This window comes from Homalodisca vitripennis, chromosome 3 (assembly GCF_021130785.1).
Source record: "Homalodisca vitripennis isolate AUS2020 chromosome 3, UT_GWSS_2.1, whole genome shotgun sequence".
Classification (NCBI taxonomy): domain Eukaryota; kingdom Metazoa; phylum Arthropoda; class Insecta; order Hemiptera; family Cicadellidae; genus Homalodisca; species Homalodisca vitripennis.
In genome coordinates this window covers 76968306-76989357 of record NC_060209.1, presented here as the reverse complement: position 1 = coordinate 76989357, position 21052 = coordinate 76968306, and the positions used below count along the sequence as shown (strand labels likewise).

The following is a 21052-nucleotide window of genomic DNA, read 5'->3' as shown; positions in this document are numbered from 1 at the left end:
TAGTGAATAGGTTTTATTCACTTCACCCAATATACTTATATTATATTAAAACTTAGGCTCATTTCACTGATGAAAGGAACAATAAAATAAGAAGTTATGTAAATAAAAACAAATTAGTTTTTATAAAATATGCTACATTTGGTATTGCAAAGTATAAAGCTTTCTTTATATTTAAATTTATAATCTTTTGTTATTTCCTTTCAGTTCATAGAAAGACTGGTGATAAAGGATGATCTAGAAATACTCAATATTTACCCAAACTATAATTTAAAAATTCCATACGTGAAGCTGGAAAAGTATGATGTAAGCAATTTACTTGATGGGAAATATGAATTGCAGCCTTCAACATCAGATGAAAAAACTTCACCATTACAGGTAAAAAAACCACCACCACTCATATGGTTATAAATAAATCACATTTATAGTTTCTATTGCCAATCATCTCCATTCATATGATTGTAAACTGAATAACATTTATAGTTTCTATTTCCAATCATTCATATGTTTACACCATAATGTTAGGTTCAAAACTGAATTAAAAATAGTTATCAGAAACATGTCTGGAGGGACCATATCACTGAAAGTAATAATGGTGGTCATTATGAGTTCTGTAAAAGATCAAGAACATGATTAACCAATATAAAATTATAAGCTGCTATGCCACAAAACTGTTTAAATTCTTACCATTTTCTTCATGTTCATTTGTATTTAATAAAAATTACAAAAAACTTATAAAAAAATTAATAGGGGTCAAGTCCAGGCTGTATGATGGGGACTGTGAAGATATGAGAGAGTTTTTAAGTTCACCTGTCTAAAATCATGAGACAGTACACATGTTCAAAACTATTATAGGCCTATATAACTTGTTCCAACTTCCTCAAAGATATGTAAAAAACTAGTTCTCAGGAGGCACCTAGAACATAGTATACAATACAGTCTACTGCCCACCAATCAGCATGGTTTCACAAAGAATTAACCAACTAAATCAACAATGATCAAACTGGCCGAATTTCTAACAGACAACATCGAAGATGGTGGAGCTCACAACAGTAATTATCCTTGATTTTACTAAGACGTTTGATTGTTTTAGTCATGATCTTATTGTAAGGAAGTTGGGAAACCTAGGTGTGAGAGGGGTAGCAAGGAAGTGGTTTCAAAGCTATCTGGAGGGAAGAAAACAACTTATGGAGCACAAACATACAGTATGAAGTGTTACTACAGAAATGTCATGGTGTGTCACAAGGCCCAGTTCTAGGACCAGTCCTATTTACCTATTTATTTTATTTATAATTGTATACCCCAACACATACAAGGTGACTGTACCCCCCCTAATGTATACAGATGACACAACTCTGCTACACTTAACATAGCTCTGGTAGGAAGGGTTAATTCAATTTGAATGTTGAGTTTAGCTCCTGTTCACCTTCCCCTTATGGCAACGTCTGGTATCTTGACGCTGTATCAGTCTTGATTCCTGGAATCTGGAGTTATGTTCGTCTGAAGAGATCCAAATAAAGTTGAAGAAGTCGGTGACTAAGAAGCTCAAAATGAACCTTTACATCATTTTGACATCAGAGACACTTAAACTACAAAATACAATAACATAGTGTATTCTAGATGAGGTGGCAGACACATTTTAGCAGTAGTATTCATCATTCTAGTATAGGAAATAGGAATTCATGCTAGCAGTAGTCTCTTATATAGCTCTCAACACAGCATATGAATTCTATCATGGAAATAACCTGGTGGTTAATCACTTAAAAACTAGCCAGATAGAATTTAGGAAAAAACAGCTAAAGTACTAGTCATCCCAGATGTTAAGATGGAAACAGAATCAAAATTTCTTGGTATTACAATAAATCAGGATTGACTTGACATCACATCTTAATTAACAACCTCACCAAAAAACTCAGTCGAAGTATGTAATGTCATAAAGCAGATCAAATAATTTAGCAACAAGGGAAACAGCAAAAATAGCATATTTCTAACTTTTTCAATCACATTAGAATTATAGATTATTTGTTTGGGGTGGTACGTCAGCCAAAATACCTTGAAAGAATACTGCTTTTGCAAAAATAGCTCTTAAAGTCTGGGCTGGACTTCAGTATCTAAAGGACCTAAACACTCTTAAAGTTGCTTCATTGTATATCCTAGAAATATACAATGAAGCAACAATATAATAATAATATAATATTTGTAATATATGTATATTGATGGCAAAGATTTACCAAGAAATAAACACATTCACCATTACAAGACATGGAGATCTCTACAACCTACCAAATCTCCACCTAACTTTATATGAAAAGAAACAATCATACATCAGAAGGAAGCTCTTCAACCACCTTCCACCAGAGTTGCAATGATATGCAGGCAAAGCACTAAAGACAGCACTAACCGATTGGCTGGTTACTAGCCCATTTTACACCTTGGAAGAATTCCTGACAAGAACACTTTTACAAATATGGCCAAAGACATGTAACATTACTTTTAATTATGACACCATTTGTAATCTTAAAGATGTCAAATTAGTAAAATCAATGTTAATCTAAAACTTATAGTTTCAGTAAACATATTATCATTAGTAAAATTTATATGCCACCATTTCTGAGCTCTATGGTTGTGGAATAAAGACGATCTCTATCTTTAAGCATTGTAGTCAAGGCATTGTAGACATTTTTCATTTTTTTAGTGGACTACACATTAATTTACAGTATTAGAGTAATTTATTAATTATACCAAACACACCAAAAATTTACTGAATAAATTTAAATGAATATGGCAACCTAAAATCTGTACATCACGTTTGGAAGATTTTCAGTTGTTATCATTTTTATGTTTTATTAAAATTTCATGATGATATTCCAGGATGGTAATGAATCCAGAACTGTTGAGCCCAAGACAATACACTTAATACCATTGTACAAGACTGAACCATCCTTACCTTTGAAAGATGAGCAGGTAATGTTCTCTCTCAACTCTTTTGTGATACATCAGAATAAAATAATTCATTAGACAATTTTTATGTGAATGAATTGTATTTTCACTAATTCAATTTAAAGCTGCCACATTATCATATAAAGATTGAAAATGTAAAAGATAATCCAGTGCAATATTAAATTTTGTGTGGCATAATGTGGAATACATTTTGTAAAGTAAAGGCTCTGCTAAAGGACGAATAAAAAAACAAACAACGTACTAACATAGTAGTGTTTGTAACTCAGTCAATATCATTATTGTACAAGACTGAGTTTCCCCTGGCCAGCAGTGATGAGGAGAGCATAGGACAGGTAATGTTCTCTGTTCTATTCTAGAGCATGAGTGTGAAGTACAGAGAAGAGTTAAGACATTATTATGATCGGTCATCGTACCACATAGTAGGTATATAGGGGATACAATTTACTAAACATATAATAGGTTATATCATACTGTCAATTTTATGTGGTCTTAATGGTTATGATGACGTCTTTCGAAGGTTAACCTTTATCATCAGACCTCAGTAGCCGTAGTGGTGAATGGTTTTGTGGTAGAACTAAAATTACACAACACAACATATAAATAAATAAATACCACTAGCACAGTATACACAAACACGATCACGCACAATGTTTCCTGCAGGCTGCAGCGTGGTAACGACAGGTGGACGACTGAAATTAGGTAATTCCATGACCAAATTATCCATAGCCTATAATAAGTTTAGTCATTAAAAATCAATCCTAGAATTATAATACAATTTAATCACATATTTTTTGTAGAATTTTAATATTTATTAACAGTTTTTTTAACTTATAGATTGGTGAAGTTAAACATTTTCTTCTCAGATGAACTATACATATTGATATTTTCTAACACGCCATCTCATGTTAATGACATTGAAATAAAATGAAAAATGTCTTGATTGTATGTAGGTGATCCAAGAAATAGTAGATTTTTGGTACTAGCTCGGTAGTGGGTGGGGCTAGAGTCGTGCCATCTTTGGGTAAAAAGATTTGTGCGCTCAGTATGCAAATTTAAAAAGCAGGCATCTTTATCTCTCCTACTTTTCTCACTATGACAATTTGAAATGTTCCCTGCAATTACAAAATGCACCCGCTTGTGAAGTACGTTCAGTGATAAGGTTTTTGCTGGCAAATCTGCAAACTCATTGAAATCTATCACCAATTTTGTTATAATCATGGAAATGGAATAATAAGTGAAAGCAGAGTGAGGCAGCAATGTATTGATTTTTAAAATGGCCTTTCTGACGTTCACGTCAGTGGTTTAGCCTAACCTGAATACTGAAGACTTTGTTAATGAAAATCAATAACAAAATTTTTGAAAATCTTTGTTTTATCACCACTGAGCATTTCTCCAGAATGATATGGATTTGAGTTTATAAAATTCTTGGGTTCTAAAATATTCTCACTGACGACCATAAAAAGTTTTGCTGATTTGCTGAATTTTCTTGTAGACTATGATAAAAATTTTAATGAACTTCTCGATTGAATTATAATCCGTGAGAAAATATGGGTGAATTGTTAACCCTCAATTACAGGTAATTTTTCATAAAATGCAAGTTACGGTTTTAACTCTTCAAAGCTAAAATATAACGTAAATCGAGAGTTTTTTTTGTAATCTATAAAAAAATGCGGAACAGTTGTTTTGAATTTGGTACACTTATACAAGAATCCAACAACTGTTAATTTAAGATGGGCCCTCCTGCCAGCTTTACCACACACCAGTGAATCTCATACGTACACACCAGACTGCAAAATCTGTAACGTCAGGCACAGGAATTGAATTTGTGACTCCAAGCCAAATCCCACGTCTGAGAGTAGCACCTTATATCACACAGACATCCTGACTTGATGTCTAAGTCAATCAACACAATCACGAATTGTAGCCCTTGTAGGGTTAATTATGGGGAAAAAAGCAGTCTTTGGAATATGGACACTTGTAAAATATGAATCCAACCTCGGGTCAGTGAGAAAGATCATGGCAAAAACTGTTTGAGTCTGGTTGATTTCCTTGAACAACACTTGACGATAAGTACAGAAAGATATTGTGAAACACTGCAGAAAGTAAGACAGGTGACAAAAGCGAAAAAGCATCATGAAGAACTGAGCTCAAAAGTTTTCTTTCTTCACGATAATGCATGTTCGTTTTTTTTTTTATTCTGAGAGAAAACGATGCTTAGTCCCTGTGCTTAGTCCTAAAAAGGGCCTTTGCACCTCCCTTACTTAATATTTGTGTCCTCAAAATCTGACGCTTTTACAGAAGCCGATCAGATTTGAGGGCTTCTGTTCTCTGATGTCCTTGGGGGCTAAGGTGATATGCTCCCAGGAATCTTTTCCGAATTTTTTATATGGCAGGACAATTTAACCAAATATGCTTCAAAGATTCCTCCTTTTCTCCGCAGAGTCTACATTCGTTAGTCTGGCTAAGGCCCACCTCCATGAGATGTTTCCTTATGGGGCCATGTCCTGTAAACATCCCTAATATCATCCTGTCTTATATCCTCCTTACTCTGATCTAGGAGAGATGCTACCCTTGAGCATAAGGAGAGATAAACATTTTAGATTGTCTTAATCTTGAGGCTCTACTCCAATTTATGTGTCTTATCCTCTTTTCCCAATCTTTTATTAGAGCTTTGCTGTTGGAGTAAGCTATCCCACAACCTGGCTCAGGCCCTACTGTTATGGACTCCGGTCCCTTTTTGGCGAGAATGTCTGCTTTTTCATTTCCATGAATGCCCTCATGGCCTGCCACCCAACCAAGTGTTACTCTGTCATTCGTAGCCAGCTCAGCTAGAGCATTCTTACATTCCCAGACTGCTTTCGAGTCAAACGAACAGGTATCAAGTGCCTTTAGTGCAGTCTGGCTATCACATAGTATCAAGTATTTTGTTCCTTTTGTCCTCATTTGTATGAGTCTTCTGGCACATGATTCTATTGCCATGACTTCTGCTTGGAAGACCATGATATGTTTTCCTAGGTGCACTGTTATGTTAACATGCTCTAGGGTTATCAATTGAATGATCATATATGAGATTACCAACCTGAGTCGTAAATCCTGTGATGTAACCTCTATAGATAAAAGGTTTCTGTTTACAGCTTTTTTGTAGGAAGATTTTAGGGGTTGTGCAGATAGCTCCTTTTGTTCCCCCATCTCGCTTCGTTCTTTGTTTTCTTCCTCTGATGAGCTTCCGGAGTGGAGCCATTAGAATGAGGTCTTCTTGGATTTCCCTCTTTTTGTTTCTTTAGGAATTTATTTTGGTTTTCTGGGATTGGTTTTAAGGTGAAATCCCTTGCTTCTTCCTGAGAGTAACCTCCTTTCTGAAACCAAGCCATTCATTTCCTGACGGCTCCATTCAATTTTGGCAATTCTGGGAGCGGCCTTTTGGTTGTTGCTCCCTCTGCTTTTTGGTGGTCATCCTCCAGTGTGGCGTCTACCTTAGATATATCGACTCTGGCTGAGTCGGGGGTTTGAGGACTTCTACTAGGAAGTCTACCAGTCTTTGATGTTTGTTCAGGGTAGCTAGGGTCAGAGCCCATTACCAATCCCTCTATTTTGTGTGGATTTTCATCCACATTTTGAGTTCTACTGGTTTGTTTAAAATAGTTTTTGTTTTTTCATTACTCATTGTGTTCCCACGAGTAGCGGAGACCTAAAGGTCACCCCAAGCATTGTCTTGCTAAACTTGGGGAAGACTATGTTTAAACTGGAGGTCGCCAGATTCGCTTATTAACAATCAAGCACTCCCTTGATCATGCAGCCCTCCGCATATGCTGTTCCACCTTGGCTTGGATAAAGAGAGAAAATTAGGTTTTAGTCATAGTAGAAGCTAGATTTTTGGGAAATTTTCCCGATAGGTGACAGTAGTATGAAAAGAAAGATGAGTGTGGTAAGGATAGCCAAAACGAAGCCTGCCAGTTCAGCTCAGCCTGAATAAATTTTCCATAGAAGACAAGATTTGGATGAGGTAGTTCCTAGGTGAAGAGAGAAGATGGCTATTTGTGTGCTTCATGGACGCTCCAGCTTGGCACGTGTGTTGGGGTATAAAGACCCCACCACTTCCACACCCATGCATGTCCGTACAAAGCCAATTTTACCAGAAAGTCCTTGGATGACTTTTGATGGGAGATCTTCAATACAGCCCAGATCTATTGCTACTATCTAGATTACTACTTCTGTCTAGGTAAGATGACCTGGCTTGTATCGCAGTAACACCTAACTTCACACTGGCAAAATTATTCAATGTTGGAATTGAAAAGATTGTGTAATGCTTTCATTTAAAAAAGCTTAACACTTTGATTAGGATTCCTCCGCACTGATAAAAAAAATTGATGGTAAAGGGATTCCCCCTACACTTGAAATTAAGGCTAAAGCCAGGTATAATGTTTGATACCGGAATCACTTGATTCTTGATTATATTAGCCCTAACTTCTCATCGAATTAAGAATGAGAACGATTTGTTTATTATAATCTGTATTGTAGTTATGTGTTATGTGAGGTATTAATACGAGGAAGCGATCGAATTACAAATCTCAAAACGTAGTGTTACTAATTCATTTTATAACGAAACAGTGAGAAATGTCCTAAAAATTCCTATTTCCTTCATAATCCTCCTCCATCGTGAAAAACGAGCTTTAAATAAAAAATACCCAAAGTATCTTTTAAAGTTTTAAAAGTTATTTTAGTGTAAAATGTTTTATCACAGTTGGATTATAAACAAAGCAAATAAACTGCCCACGGATAATCCAGAGTTTACTTATTATGTTACTGACATTTTGTAATCAAGGAAACATGCTAGTGGGCTTATGGCTTAGTTTACTGTGTAGGCATACATATGTTAGATTCGGATTTTAATATAACTGTTTGTACTTGTATTTTTTAGAATAGCCTTTACTTTGCCAATTTTTTAAATTTTGGACAATATTGTAGGATTGTAGGAAGCCCAGCATTGCCAAGACGGATACAATACAATTAGTACCAGTGATCAAGAAGGAACTTTCTATCTGCAATGACGAGATGGACTTGGAACAGGTAAATAGATTAAATTTAGGCTTGTAAACTTTTAACACATTCAAATGATAAAAATTGTAACATTGTTTAGACAATTTGCTATTTGAACTGAAACTACTTGTTTTAATAAGTTTGTTTGGAACGTTTGTTAACCTATTGATTGGTGAGTATTTTTAGTGTAGTAATGCCTAAAAATTTAGTTTGATTACTTACATATATTGCAGGGTGTGGTGTAAATCAAACGTTTTAAATGTATGCATACATTTAGTTTAAATAACGTACTTATACAATATAAATAAAATCAATATTCTGTTAGTCCTCTTTGTCACATCTTGAGGCAACTAAAACAAAATCATCAGTTTATTACATTGATACACTTGTGTCTTTAGTTGTTTTAATGGTGCGAAAGGTTTGGAATCTACACATGCTGCAATCTCACATGCATGTACTGATAAAGAAACAGAATAGACAATATTGTTTGTTTCTTTGGAATTATACAATCAATATAAAAGTGCTTCTAGACAACTCTGTTTAGAGTTAACTGTACTAGCAGCCATATTGTGTCTGTGGCTAAAACAGAAGAACAGTTTTAGATATCAAACTCTTTTATGACTTTATTTGTAACTAGCTGTTTCCCTCGGCTTCGCATGCTTTACGTAAGCCTTGGCCATCTATTTGCACTCTGGTTCAAGTGCATTATATTTCTAACACCGATGTAGAGTTTGCCTTGTTGCCACGATCAAGATAATCTGTGTATGCTTATTATATAGCCATGTTATTATTATTAGCTATGAACTATTTGTTTACTGTTTATATTTCAATTTGAGTAATATTTTATAGTTAGTTTAACAATTATGTATTTGTAAATATTCATGCAATATTTTACATCAAAAAGTACAATAATTCATGAAGCAAAATACAAATTAATTGAATAAAAAAATGAGAGCTCTTTTTTGTAGTAGTAAAATGCTCATCTCCTATTAGGATATCCGGATGTGAGTCTCGGCGGAGCATGTACTTTTTATGAAAAAATCTTTATTTAAATTTATATATATAGCCCAGTAAAAGAATGATTCTAGAAGGAAAGTCAATACGCGGAAAAAACCATTTATGGGGTTAACGTGGTAGAATAACATACTATATATGTCTTCAAACCTAGGGTTGTCATTAAAGGGAGAAAGGAGGGGGCCGATGGTAATTTTGGTTTTTTGCCTATATCTCAGTAGGGGTTAATTTAATTAATCCCACCAAAGTGTTACACATATAGAAAATTAAAGCTGATTAAATTTTCTACATCATTTGTTTGTATAATTTTTTTTTATCTGTTAATGACATAATCACTCATAAATTATTAATCAACCCATTGGCTTAGACTCACGTATATACCACGTGCAGTGATGCACGGACCGAACTGGGACTCACGTGCGCAGCATGATCTGGTGACGTTGCGATGTATTATTTAAAGTATTTATAGTTTTTCACGTTAGATGGTGTGCCAATACGCTTTCTGCAGACCTTTTGAGTTGTTGGTGAGTTCAGGTGTTCCAACTATGGCAGAAAAATATCACTTTTTTAAAATAATTAATTGTAATCTATTACCAGTGCTTATTTTGTGTTGATACTAGATTATGTTGCGTCTAAAATTACGGCTAGCACTTCTGACAATATTATTGAAAGTTAATTGTAGTAGTTTTATAAAATCCATTTAAATATTTATTTGTGATATTCTGTAAAATTTTGTTTTGTTTCAAGGCTAAAGGCTAGCCTGCAAAATAGAAACAACGTTGTTTGACGTTTGTTTGTGAAGTTTTATTTTTTATTTATTATTTATTTTATTTTTACAGTGTATATTTTTAGTGTAGTCCTGTGTTTTTATATGCAAATTGTGTGTGAATGCTACAAAATCTGCGACCCGTGTAAAACTGATGGAAAAACTGCACTTGATGAGTACTCAAATATATTTTTTTTAAATGATAAATGTTAAAAAAAAATGTTAATATAATTGATTTATCATGACAAAGAGTTAATGAACAATAATATATATTCAGTTTTTAGATAATAAATAATTTTAATAGTGAAAAAAAATTAAAACTGAAGTTTTTTTACATAAAAAACCCAAAATTTTTTATAATTAACATTTAAAAATTTAAAACAAAATAAAAATTAATTTTATAGTTGTAAAATGTAGCCTAGTTTCTTAGAAACATTGTGGTAAAATAACCATGATAATAACTTAATTAGTTAGGTTTCTATAAAAATTATATGAAACTTTTACGCTTTCAGTAAAATTAATTGCTAGTCATTTGTTAGGAAAATGTACAAATGACTGAGGTACTCCTCTGCTTACTGGTAGTGGCTTAGATTTTACTTTCGTCACAGTGTTTTTCTCCAAGTAAGTAAGTTCTACTACTTGTTCCCTGTTGCTCAAGTAGCTCTTAAACCAGTCAAGTTCCTTGTCAATGACTCCAAGAGAGTGTAACTTTTTCAGTATGAGTTCATGATCAAGGCAGTCAAACGCTTTACTAAAATCCAAAAATATGCTTGTTGCAATTTGTCCTTTTTCCAGATTGTTGATGATTTCTTCAATTAGTTGAGCTATTGCTGTTGAAGTTGATCTGTCTTTTATAAAACCGTGTTGTCTAGGGGTGAGAAGATCGTGCTGCTTGAGGTGGCCCAGTAGTCTATTTAGTATTACTCGCTCCAGTATTTTAGAAAAAGTAGAGATTAGGGAAATTGGCCTGTAGCTAGTGGCTTCATTTGTTGCTCCACATTTGAATTTCAGATAGACTTTTGCGAGTTTTAGTTCATTTGGAAATATTCCTTGTGAAAGTGATTTATTAATGATGTGAGTCAGTGGGGTGATTATTTCGTGTTTGCACTGTTTGATCAATTTTGATGAGATCTCATCCTCCCCTCCTGATGTTTTTGCTTTTAAAGAGTCAATGATTTTTCCAATTTTTTGTTTGTTGGTTTCAGAGAAGGCTAGGTTTTTTTTTTTTTTTTTTTTTTTTTTTTTTTTTTTTTTTTTTTCCCTGGGGCGGCCTACTGCCATGCACTTAAGCCTCAAGGGCCTTTTGCGCACCCCGGAAACACCATGAGGACTACCAGTCTACAACTTCAGCAGTTCAACAAACCGCCGAAAACAACCTATCAAGTCCTCCTGGGAAAACTCGCCACCCCTGTTCAAACTACCAAAGATGGCATACCGCTCTCTTGCTATTGCTGGGCAATCAAAGAGCAGGTGCTCAGCAGTCTCCTCCTGCTCATTACACCTTCCACAGAGCGGATCCTCCTGAAGGATGCCAACTCTGTGTAGGTGCTTCTTCAGGTGACCATGCCCCGTAATGAGACCAATGACCTTAGAAGACATTGATCTGTTTAATGAGAGAAGGTCCGAGGCCACCTTGGGGGAAGGTGACTGTAATACCATTCTACTCACTCTCAAACCCGGATGCAACCTCCACCTTCTCCCATGCTCCGCGCGAATCCATTTCGAGACAACCCTAGAGGATTCACACCTTGGAACACCGCAGAATGGTTGAGGGCCCGTCATAATTGTTGCTGAGCCCTGGTTGGCCAGGGCATCAGCTCTTTCGTTCCCAAGAATCCCCTCATGACCAGGAACCCAACAGACGGTTACATTGTTGATTCTGGCAAGGGAGGAAACGGTCTGATAGCAATCCCAAACCAGTTTGGATTTGATTGCAGAGGAATCCAGCGCCTTCAGTGCTGCCTGACTGTCTGTGAAAATGTTAATCGTCTTGCCCCTATATCGCAGACGAAGATTCTCACGAGCACACTCCATAATGGCTGCGACCTCCGCTTGAAAGACTGTCGGATACGGACCCATAGGAACCACCAGCTCCCTACATGGTCTCACTCCCAGAATTCCAGCGCCCGTGCCGCTTTTTGTTTTAGAGCCGTCTGTGTACCATTCGAGCTCCGCTGGTGGAAGAGGTTGCTTTCCCTCTGACCAATCATCCCTTGAGGGCAAAATAATCCTAAAGGGTTTGTCAAAGGAAAACTTTTGTGGCATCTGATCAGAGATCATGTGCAAGACATCCTCCTGTATCAGAGTGACAATTCTGCAGTGTCCACCTCTGCAGCCCGACCAGAATCCCGTCTGCTGAAGAGCCGCGCCTGGCGCACTAGGAAAGGCCCCTGTGATAGCAAGGCTGGCCATCCTTTGGATACCTGCCAGACGTGCTACCACAGTCTTGGTCTCCGTTTTTGGCCACCATACGACAGCTCCGTACATTAGTGCAGGTCTGACAACGGAAACATAGAGCCAGTACAAGAGCCTCGGCTTCAGTCTCCAGGGCCCACCTATCACACGTCTGCATTGCGTTAGAGACCTCTTACCCCTGGCAATGACCCTTTCTAGATGAGGTCCCCAGTTTAGAACCCTATCTAGGATCACGCCCAGGTACTTGACCTCAGGCTTCAGCTCAACGGGTGAGCCTTTAAATAGAAAGGGACCAATGCCCTCCATCTGTCGCCTCCTGGTAAAGGCAACCACGGCAGCCTTGGTGGGGTTGACGGTGAGGCCAACCTTATCACACCAGTTTCCCACCATGTTCAGAGCAGCATTGGTCAGTTCCGTGATTGTTGTGTTGAACTTGCCACTCACAAGAATCACAATATCATCTGCGTACCCTTGTGCAAAGACGCCGCTGCTATTCAAAGAATTCAGCAGGTCGTCCACAACCAGGTTCCACAGAAGAGGGGAGAGGACGCCGCCCTGCGGACAGCCCCTCATAGCCTTCGCACTAACACTTGCTCCCATGAGGGTTGAAACAACAACCCTGTCCGTGAGCAAGGCCCCTATCCAGTCACACACCTGACCATCAACGCCACGTCCCGAGACCGCATTGATAATCGCCTGAGTGGCTGTATTATCAAAGGCACCTTCAATGTCTAAAAAGACTCCTATAGCTACCTCTTTTTCCGCTAGCGTCTTCTCAATCCTGCATACCAATTGATGCAGGGCCGAGTCGCAAGATTTTCCTGGAGTGTAGGCATGCTGGTTAGGATGCAAAGGTCGCTCCAGAAGAGCTCCCTCCCATACAAACCTGGCAACCATCTTCTCCATGGTTTTGAGAAGGAAGGAGGACAGGCATATCGGCCTGAAAGACTTCGGCCGATCCATGCCCGATCTCCCCTGCTTCGGTATAAACACCACTCTAGACACTCTCCAGGGTAGTGGGATGTACCTGAGAGCCACGGAGGCTCTGAACAGTCTGCACAGCTGTGGAAGGAGAATGTCCAGTCCCCGCTGCAAGCAAACAGGTCTCACCCCGTCGCCCCCAGGAGCCTTATAGGGACTGAATGAGTTAATAGCCCACTCAATCCTGCTGAAGGTAACAATGCGGTGCGCCAGACTCCACTGCGAGTGGGTGGCGCGACCCGCATGTCTCCCCTCACTTTCGGGTGGTTGTTCACCCTCATAAACAATACAGTCCGGGAAGTGTGTTCCCATCATAACTTTTAGAACTCCTTCCGGCTCAGTAATGTAGACACCTTGATCGTCCTTGAGACTACCAAGCGGCGAGATGGGATTCTTTGCCAACAGCTTTTGCAGCCTTGCACTGCCCTGCACACTGTCAATATCGGTGCAGAGCTTCTTCCAGGCTAACCTCTTAGCCGTACGAACCTTGCGGTTGTACAATGCAAGAGCCTCATGGTAGGTGTCCCAAGTGCCCCAAGTTTTGGCTCTCCTGAATAGAGCCCTGATCCTCTTCCTCAAAGAGGCCAGTTCAGAGCTCCACCAGGCTACCTTTGATCTATTTTTATTAATAATCGGGCAGCTGAGATCGAAGGAGCCGACAATCGCAGAAGTTAGACCGTCAGCAGATTCGTCAAGCTGCGCCGCGCTGTGAATCCGTTTCCCATTAGTGGAATCAGAATCCAGCCGTGCCCTGAGGTTTTCCTTGTATGATACCCAGTTTGTGTTCCTCGGATTCCTATACTGAACTTTTTCCAGCATCTGTTCACCGATCTTAAAACAGATGTGAGCATGATCAGAGAGGGAAGGCTCGTCAGACACATGCCAGCCATGTATCCGACCAGCCATACCCTCCGACATCATGGTCACATCTAGCACCTCCCTTCTTGTCCTCGTGCGAAACGTGGGCACATTTCCAACATTTGCAATCATTAGACTACGGGACATTATGTATTCTAGAAGTAACTTACCTCTGTTATTGGTGTTGGTGCTGCCCCACGCCTCGTTGTGCGAGTTGGCGTCGCATCCCACCACCAGTTCCGCTCCACTCCTCCCAACATGGTCCACCAAGGCAGCCAGTTCCCTGGAGGGCGTGGACTCCGCATCATCATACGGTAGATATGATGATGCAACTAGCAGGGCTCGTCCAGTGCCAGCCACCATCAGCCTGACTGTGGCGAGATCCCTGCAACAAAATTCCAGAACAGGAATGCTGTCCACCTTGTTGCTTACAACAATACATGTCCTGGCATTTTCAACCTGGGCACTAACTATTTTCACCCCTGTCATTGAAAGCCCTGATAATTTTTCCCTTGCTGATCCAAGGTTCCTGTATCAGAGCCACGTGGAAATCTTCCGACAGGAAGCGTCTGCAGAATACAGCCGAGGCAGCCTTATTGTGCTGCAGGTTGATCTGAAGAACCTTGATCCCCATGATCAACCGCCCCACCCCGCGCCCTCAGCTGGACCTGCTCCACACCAATGAACACCCTCCAGCCCCTCCCCTTAAGAGTGGTTGAAGACTGCTCATCCATTAAAATTACGAGAGTTCTGGAATCTCCCGTGTGGACATCTCCAACAACCCTCCAGTCCGACACAGAGATCCCAGCATTCTGTTTGTCAATGGCTTTGAGAATGGTCGCAGAGTCCTTCTCGGCCATGGGACCATCAACCCTTAGGAAGACCTTGGTAGATCTTATGAGGTCTTTGTAGTCCCCACAGATCACCCCTATTCCCCCAGGGCCACCGATCCCCAGCCCCGGAGCCAGACCCCGCAGCCAGTCCCTGGTCTCGTCACTGCCACAGAGCATGACTAGAGCCCCCCTTTCCGGGAAACACTTTTTGAACTGCAGACACACACCTTCTGCTGAGAGTACCTCGTCGAGAATGCGCCTCCGAAGTTCCAGGCTAGGTTTGGTGTTTGAAGTGTTTGGTTGTTATTGTTTGGTGCTATTACAGGTGTCGATGTTCCATTTCTGAGGAGTGTTCGGTCAGCGACTGTAGCAAAGAAGTAATTTAAATGATGATTGGCAATAGTTATTGGAGAGTCAACGATTTCTTCTATTTTTAGGCATTCTAGTGGATTTTTTTGAAGATTTTTCTTTTCTTTCATTATTTATTACATTCCACACAGCTTTTGATTTGTTGTCCGACTGTTCTATGAATGAAGAGTTACACTGTTTACGAAGAGTTTTGAGTTTTATATCATAACATTTTTTCTTTTTTGTCATTAGGGTGGCCAGTAATGATTTGTTTATTCAGTGCTTCTAAGTATGGTAATTTTAGGGCCTGACTTTCATTGTCCCATATATTTTTGTAGGGGTTTCTTTTCTTCTTTACTATCTTGAGTGGACATGCTATGTTCAATGCGGTTTGAAAAATTCCACTAAATGCTTTATAAGCAGTTTCCACATTCTTGGTGAGAGTGACTTTAGTCCAGTCTTGGGATTCTAGATTGTGCTTCAATTCTTGCACTGTTCTTGCGTTAAACTGTCTTCTTTTTGTTTGGGTCAGTGGCTGTTTCGTAGAATCTGTGAGAATCGTACATAGTTGGGCCGTGTGGTCTGAGAGGCCTGTCTGTGTTATTTTGGTAGCTATATCCGTTTCTTTTATGTTCGTGCATATAAAATCTATAGAGGTCTGGCTATGATTTGTTATTCTGGTTGCGGGTAGATGAAGTCTGCTCAAGCCATGGCTAAGGAGCATTTCATCCAGGTTTCTTCTGTCATTGCTTTCAATAAGATTGTCTACATTCACGTCTGCCATCACCAGTACCGTGTCATTAATGGCTACAATTTTGTCAAGCTCAGCTGATAAAATGTCTATTGCATTTTATAAGTTGCTGCAGGGTGGTCTGTAGATGCTTAGCAGTTGTAAAAATCCTTGTCTCAGCTCAATTTTCAGGAGCAACGTTTCACAAATGAGTTCCGATGTGTTGCTTGATATTGATACTAATGTAATCTTGTTTTTTAGTCTTAAGCTAGCAAAAACAGCCACTCCACCTTTCCGGTGTTGCTGTCTGGTAAAACCACGTAGTAGACTGTAGCCAGGGATTCTTGTGTTTTCCAACTTTTGACTACTTAAGCCGTGTTCTGTAAGAATTATTAAGTCTGGATTAGAGCTGTGTAGGATTAAATGTTATATATACAAATTAAATGTTGTATATGTGTCCCATAGACCCCTTATTTTGCCATTTGTTGACTAGACATATATACATTTACACAAATGCTTATATATGGCTACGATAGTGTTCTTCAAACAGAGGGAATATATTCTTCCACATGAAGATCAATAGGTACTTGTCACTGGATTTTGCAGGTTTTATTTATTTGCAGACACAAGAGAGCTGGGTTTGTGTCTGCTTGTATAAAAATGTACTTGGAAATTTTACAATGAATGTGTTGGTTAAATATGATTGTATACTTAATGCTAATTTATTCATTTAAAATTAGCCACTTGAGTAGTTTGTGACAAATGCTGATTTTTATCTTTGTGTGTATTACTCTGTATGCATGATAAATTTTGAATGAATAAATTTAAAGGTTTGAATTTTGGTGTGAATTTTCTTTTCTACTGTCTCTATATTAAAGTAGAAAATGGTAATCATTGGTTTATTAGTAGTCACTCTCCGGGCCAAAATGTTGTCTACTGAGGGGTGAACACAAAGCCTCCCATAATGACGAGGTCATTTATGTATTTAACCTTGTAAATAAGGTAAGTGATACACAAAGTGAAAAAATGTTTAATTAGACTATTACACGCTAATGTAATAAATAATAATGTTTACAATTGAGTTCTTCAATTTTATGTATTTATCCACACTTTTATAAACTATTTCTGTTATTTTAACAAATTCAAAATTACTACTATACTATAATAAGGGTGAGTAACATCTATCAAAATAATACACGTTTTGGAAATGTAAGACAGCATAATGTGTTGTTTACACTACATAATTATATTCATTCCCTTAAATCATAATCTTAAAGTCTGATTTTTATGAAAACAATACAATTAAATCCTACATTTAGCATAAAAAAGGACTTCACAGTTACTATACACATTTCGATCTGGATAACCAGGCCAAACAAAAAAAGGGATGGTTGTTTTGTATGTATTTAACCTTGTAAATAAAGTGAATGATACACATTGTGAAAAAATGTTTAATTAAACTATTACACGCTAATGTAATAAATAATAATGTTTACAATTGTGTTCAACTTTGTGTATCTATCCACACTTTTATGAACTGCTTCTGTTATTTTAACAGCACAAATTCAAAATTACTACTATACTATAATAAGGGTGAGTAACATCTGTCAAAATAATACACATTTTGGAAATGTAAGACAGCATAATGTGTTGTGTACACTACATAATTATATTCATTCCGTTAAATCATAATCTTAAAAGTCTGATTTTTATCAACACAATACAATTAAATCCTACATTTAGCATGAAAAAGGACTTCACAGTTACTATAGACACTTCCATCTGGATAACCAGGGCAAACAAAAAAAGGTATGGTTGTTTGAGGGAAGAATAAAACAAAATATGTGTTTGTTTTTTTAGACAGATAGACATTCTTAATTTTCATTGTCTACAAAAACAAATAAATGATGCGAATTCCATTGTAATTAATGCGACTAAGGCTGAAGGGTCCCTCTTCATCCTTCCAAAACTTGGTCATGTCCAGTGGATTGAACTACATCACTGTGTGATATGGGGTTGTTAGAACAGCTAGACTTAGATTTTAACATTGTTAAGATTGGCTTTGATAGTGATGCATATTCCGCTATAGGCTAAGTGATAATAAAGGCAAAGACTTAGGGAGGATATATGAAGAACGAATAAGGTTATGGACTTGATACTTTGCATGGAACTTCATTTAAATAGAGGCATAATTGAGTTTAATGATGGCACATATCTCTGAATGAGATTTGGCTGAGCATTAATAAAAGGGCTGAGAAAATGTTTGTTCTCTTTGTTTCCAGGCAAAATTGGTTTCGACGATGGTGTATGCCGATACATGTCTCTAATTCAATCCTAATGAAGCATGCTATGTAACACAAGGCCATACTTGTATCTTATAGACTATTCAGCTAAAGCACAACACAACACCTATTCAAATTTGAATTCTTTTTTCCAGCTTGAAACAATCATTTTTATATTTATTTTGTATATACCATAAAAAATGCCTGCGCCTTGTGTAAAACAATTGCAGCAAATGCCACTTGATTAAAATTTATAAAAATGAGCACAATGGTGTTCTTATTTTAACCCAATTTGGGAGCAGGAGAGGCAATCTACTGTTGGCTAGATTATGAGGGATTTATTGCTAGCCTTTTACTTTTACCTGAGCAAAGCCTTTGACTGTGTTAATCATGTTTTGTTTACAGTGAAACTTAATCAATATGGTTTTCACAATTCTTCTGCTGTTATTTAAATAATTGGTGACAGAAGCTGTATGTGGATGGCTTGAGGTTAGAAGAATTTAATTTCAAATATGAAGTTCCCCACGGAACAGTGCTTGAGCCACTATTGTTTCTGTTGTGTATAAATGAACTATCCTATTCAATTCAAGCAACCATATTTACTTGGTACAGTTGATACTAATTTTACTAATGTCAGTAATAACCTTATGAAACACAACAAGATAACCAAACACACTAGATGAAGCCTCTTCTTCGTTCAATGCAAATAAGTTCGTACTGAATAAAAACAAAACAAAGAACATTTTTCAGTTTTAAATGTTGAAATAATCCTGAAAGCCTCAACACTTAGACCTAGGATTTATAATTGATAACTAACTGGCTTGAGAACTGGACTATTTTTCTGCCAGATTATCTTTACCAGTTTTTCTTCTAAATCAACTTATGCTTTGTATACCTGTAAAACTAACTTATTTTTCTTATTTTAAATTTCTATGTAGATAAAGTTTTTAACTATTAGCGCTGACTGTAGCAAGATACGGGCGATATTAAGTCTTCAGAAAAATAGATCTTATATTGGATCTCACACACCCTTTTTTATTCAATGGATGAATGTTTCAAATTAACCCTTTCCGCTCGGATGGACAGCAGTGCTGACCAAATATGGCTTCTCGTAGGCTCGTATTATTTTAGCGCGTACTGTCCACTCAGATCGGATGGGCAGCGGTGCTGTCCACTATGGCACCCGCGTGCACACAGCAGCCATGTCATTGTTGCGTCCCCACCAGCTCGGATTTGTTTTCGCCGCGTCATTGATACTGTGCCTTTTAAAAAGTTAAATGGATTTAAATGTCCAAAGGTAAATAATAATGTAGTCGAAAGTATCACAATGGAAATGTTATATTTCTATAAACTAACATGAGTTACAATGAGCATTAATAATGTGACAGTAAATAATTATAACATGATAAAAAATAAAATTGAACTGCTTATTATTGTTCCGAATATAAATTTAACTGCAGGCTAGTTGTCATCTTGTTGAAATATCTGAGATGAATGGTACTTTTCAAAACAAACACCGCTGTGAAGACCGGGCTCATTTTTACAAGTTTGGCAATGAAACTTCACTCTTTTCCTGGTGCCGCCTTGTGCTCTGCTGCTACACACGACGCAATCCTTCACTTTTCTACCTTCAAGAGGATATGGTAGATGAAGTTTCCCATTTAGTCAGGAAATGTCTTGCAATTGGGATGGTCTTCCTTTTTTATTTGTATTCCTTACATCGCCAACAAGCTCTTATACCAGTAATTAATAATAATACCAGTAAAACCAGGTATTAATACTGATAAATTTAAACTTTTATTTACAGTTATATTTACACTGATATCTACAATACTTCATTTACACTAATATTTAATAAAATTGCACAATACTAAGAATAAAAACAATCCGTTCTAATAATGTGTGTAGGTTAACTCACTAGTGACAATGTGGTTAAAAGCGCGCTAAAACGAAAGCCTAGAATTCAATATTGACCAGATGATCAATTTCCAAGCTTTGTAATGAAACAGCTGATTGATATTAATGCGTTGTATTATAACAAAATACGTCAGAATAAAAAAAAGAGTTTATAACTTGTAGTCAACGCTGCTGTCCATCCGAGCGCTAGTAGGATTATTCAGTGGACAGCACAGCTGACCATCCGATCTCTGAGGACGGCAACTCTAAAAATAAGTGCGCGCGCTTTAGAGGAAATGGCGGTGGCCAACACTGCTGCCCATCCGATCTCTGTGGACATTCTAACATTACCGCTCCGAGCGGAAAGGGTTAAACAATGTTGTATTTTAATTTACAGGTTTTAATAGCCTTTGCTGATCCACAATTAATACCTGGTTGTTCTATAAAGTTTCAAATAATTATAAATTATTTGTGATATTGTTTAGATTTTTAATACAGTTAATTAATTCATTATGTTTTGTTTTATTATTGTGTTATTGCTTGTTAGTTGATACTTATTTATTTATATGCCATCTGTTTTTTAGTAATTTTATAGGGACTATTATTATTTGTTCCTTGTTTTATTGCTGACATGGCTGTATACAGGGATGCTACAGGTCAGGGAAGTCAGGGAAAAGTCAGGGGAAAAAACAGGACTGGAAATCAGGGAAAAGTCAGGGAATCCGGTCTCAAGTCAGGGAAAAGTCAGGGAATTTCGACGTTGGTCAGGGAAAAATATAAAATCCCTTTACACAAATAAACTTACTGCCGCCGCGATCATTTAATCAGATCATTTAAGTCAATCTTTTTGTACGTATTAAACTGTGTTCACTTTATTTTTTGCTTTTTTATATTTGCCACCCTGTTAGCCTCAACACCGCTTTTTTCCACCCAT

At 37.5% G+C, this 21052-nt stretch overlaps 1 protein-coding gene across 6 annotated transcripts in view; it reads left to right on the top strand.

Annotated features, from left to right (window-relative positions):
* Nucleotides 1–21052, top strand: part of LOC124357073 (zinc finger protein OZF-like) — a 43308-nt gene that overhangs the window by 7839 nt on the left and 14417 nt on the right. For 4 of the 6 annotated variants that reach the window (XM_046808487.1, XM_046808485.1, XM_046808486.1 and 1 more), the window contains exons 3-5: nt 205–375; nt 2869–2961; nt 7924–8025. In XM_046808487.1, coding sequence (XP_046664443.1) covers nt 205–375; nt 2869–2961; nt 7924–8025 — 366 coding nt within the window. Of the gene's footprint in view, nt 1–204; nt 376–2868; nt 2962–7923; nt 8026–18222; nt 18467–21052 lie in introns of those variants that run through there. The other 2 variants (XM_046808489.1, XM_046808488.1) reach the window with 2 other exon arrangements.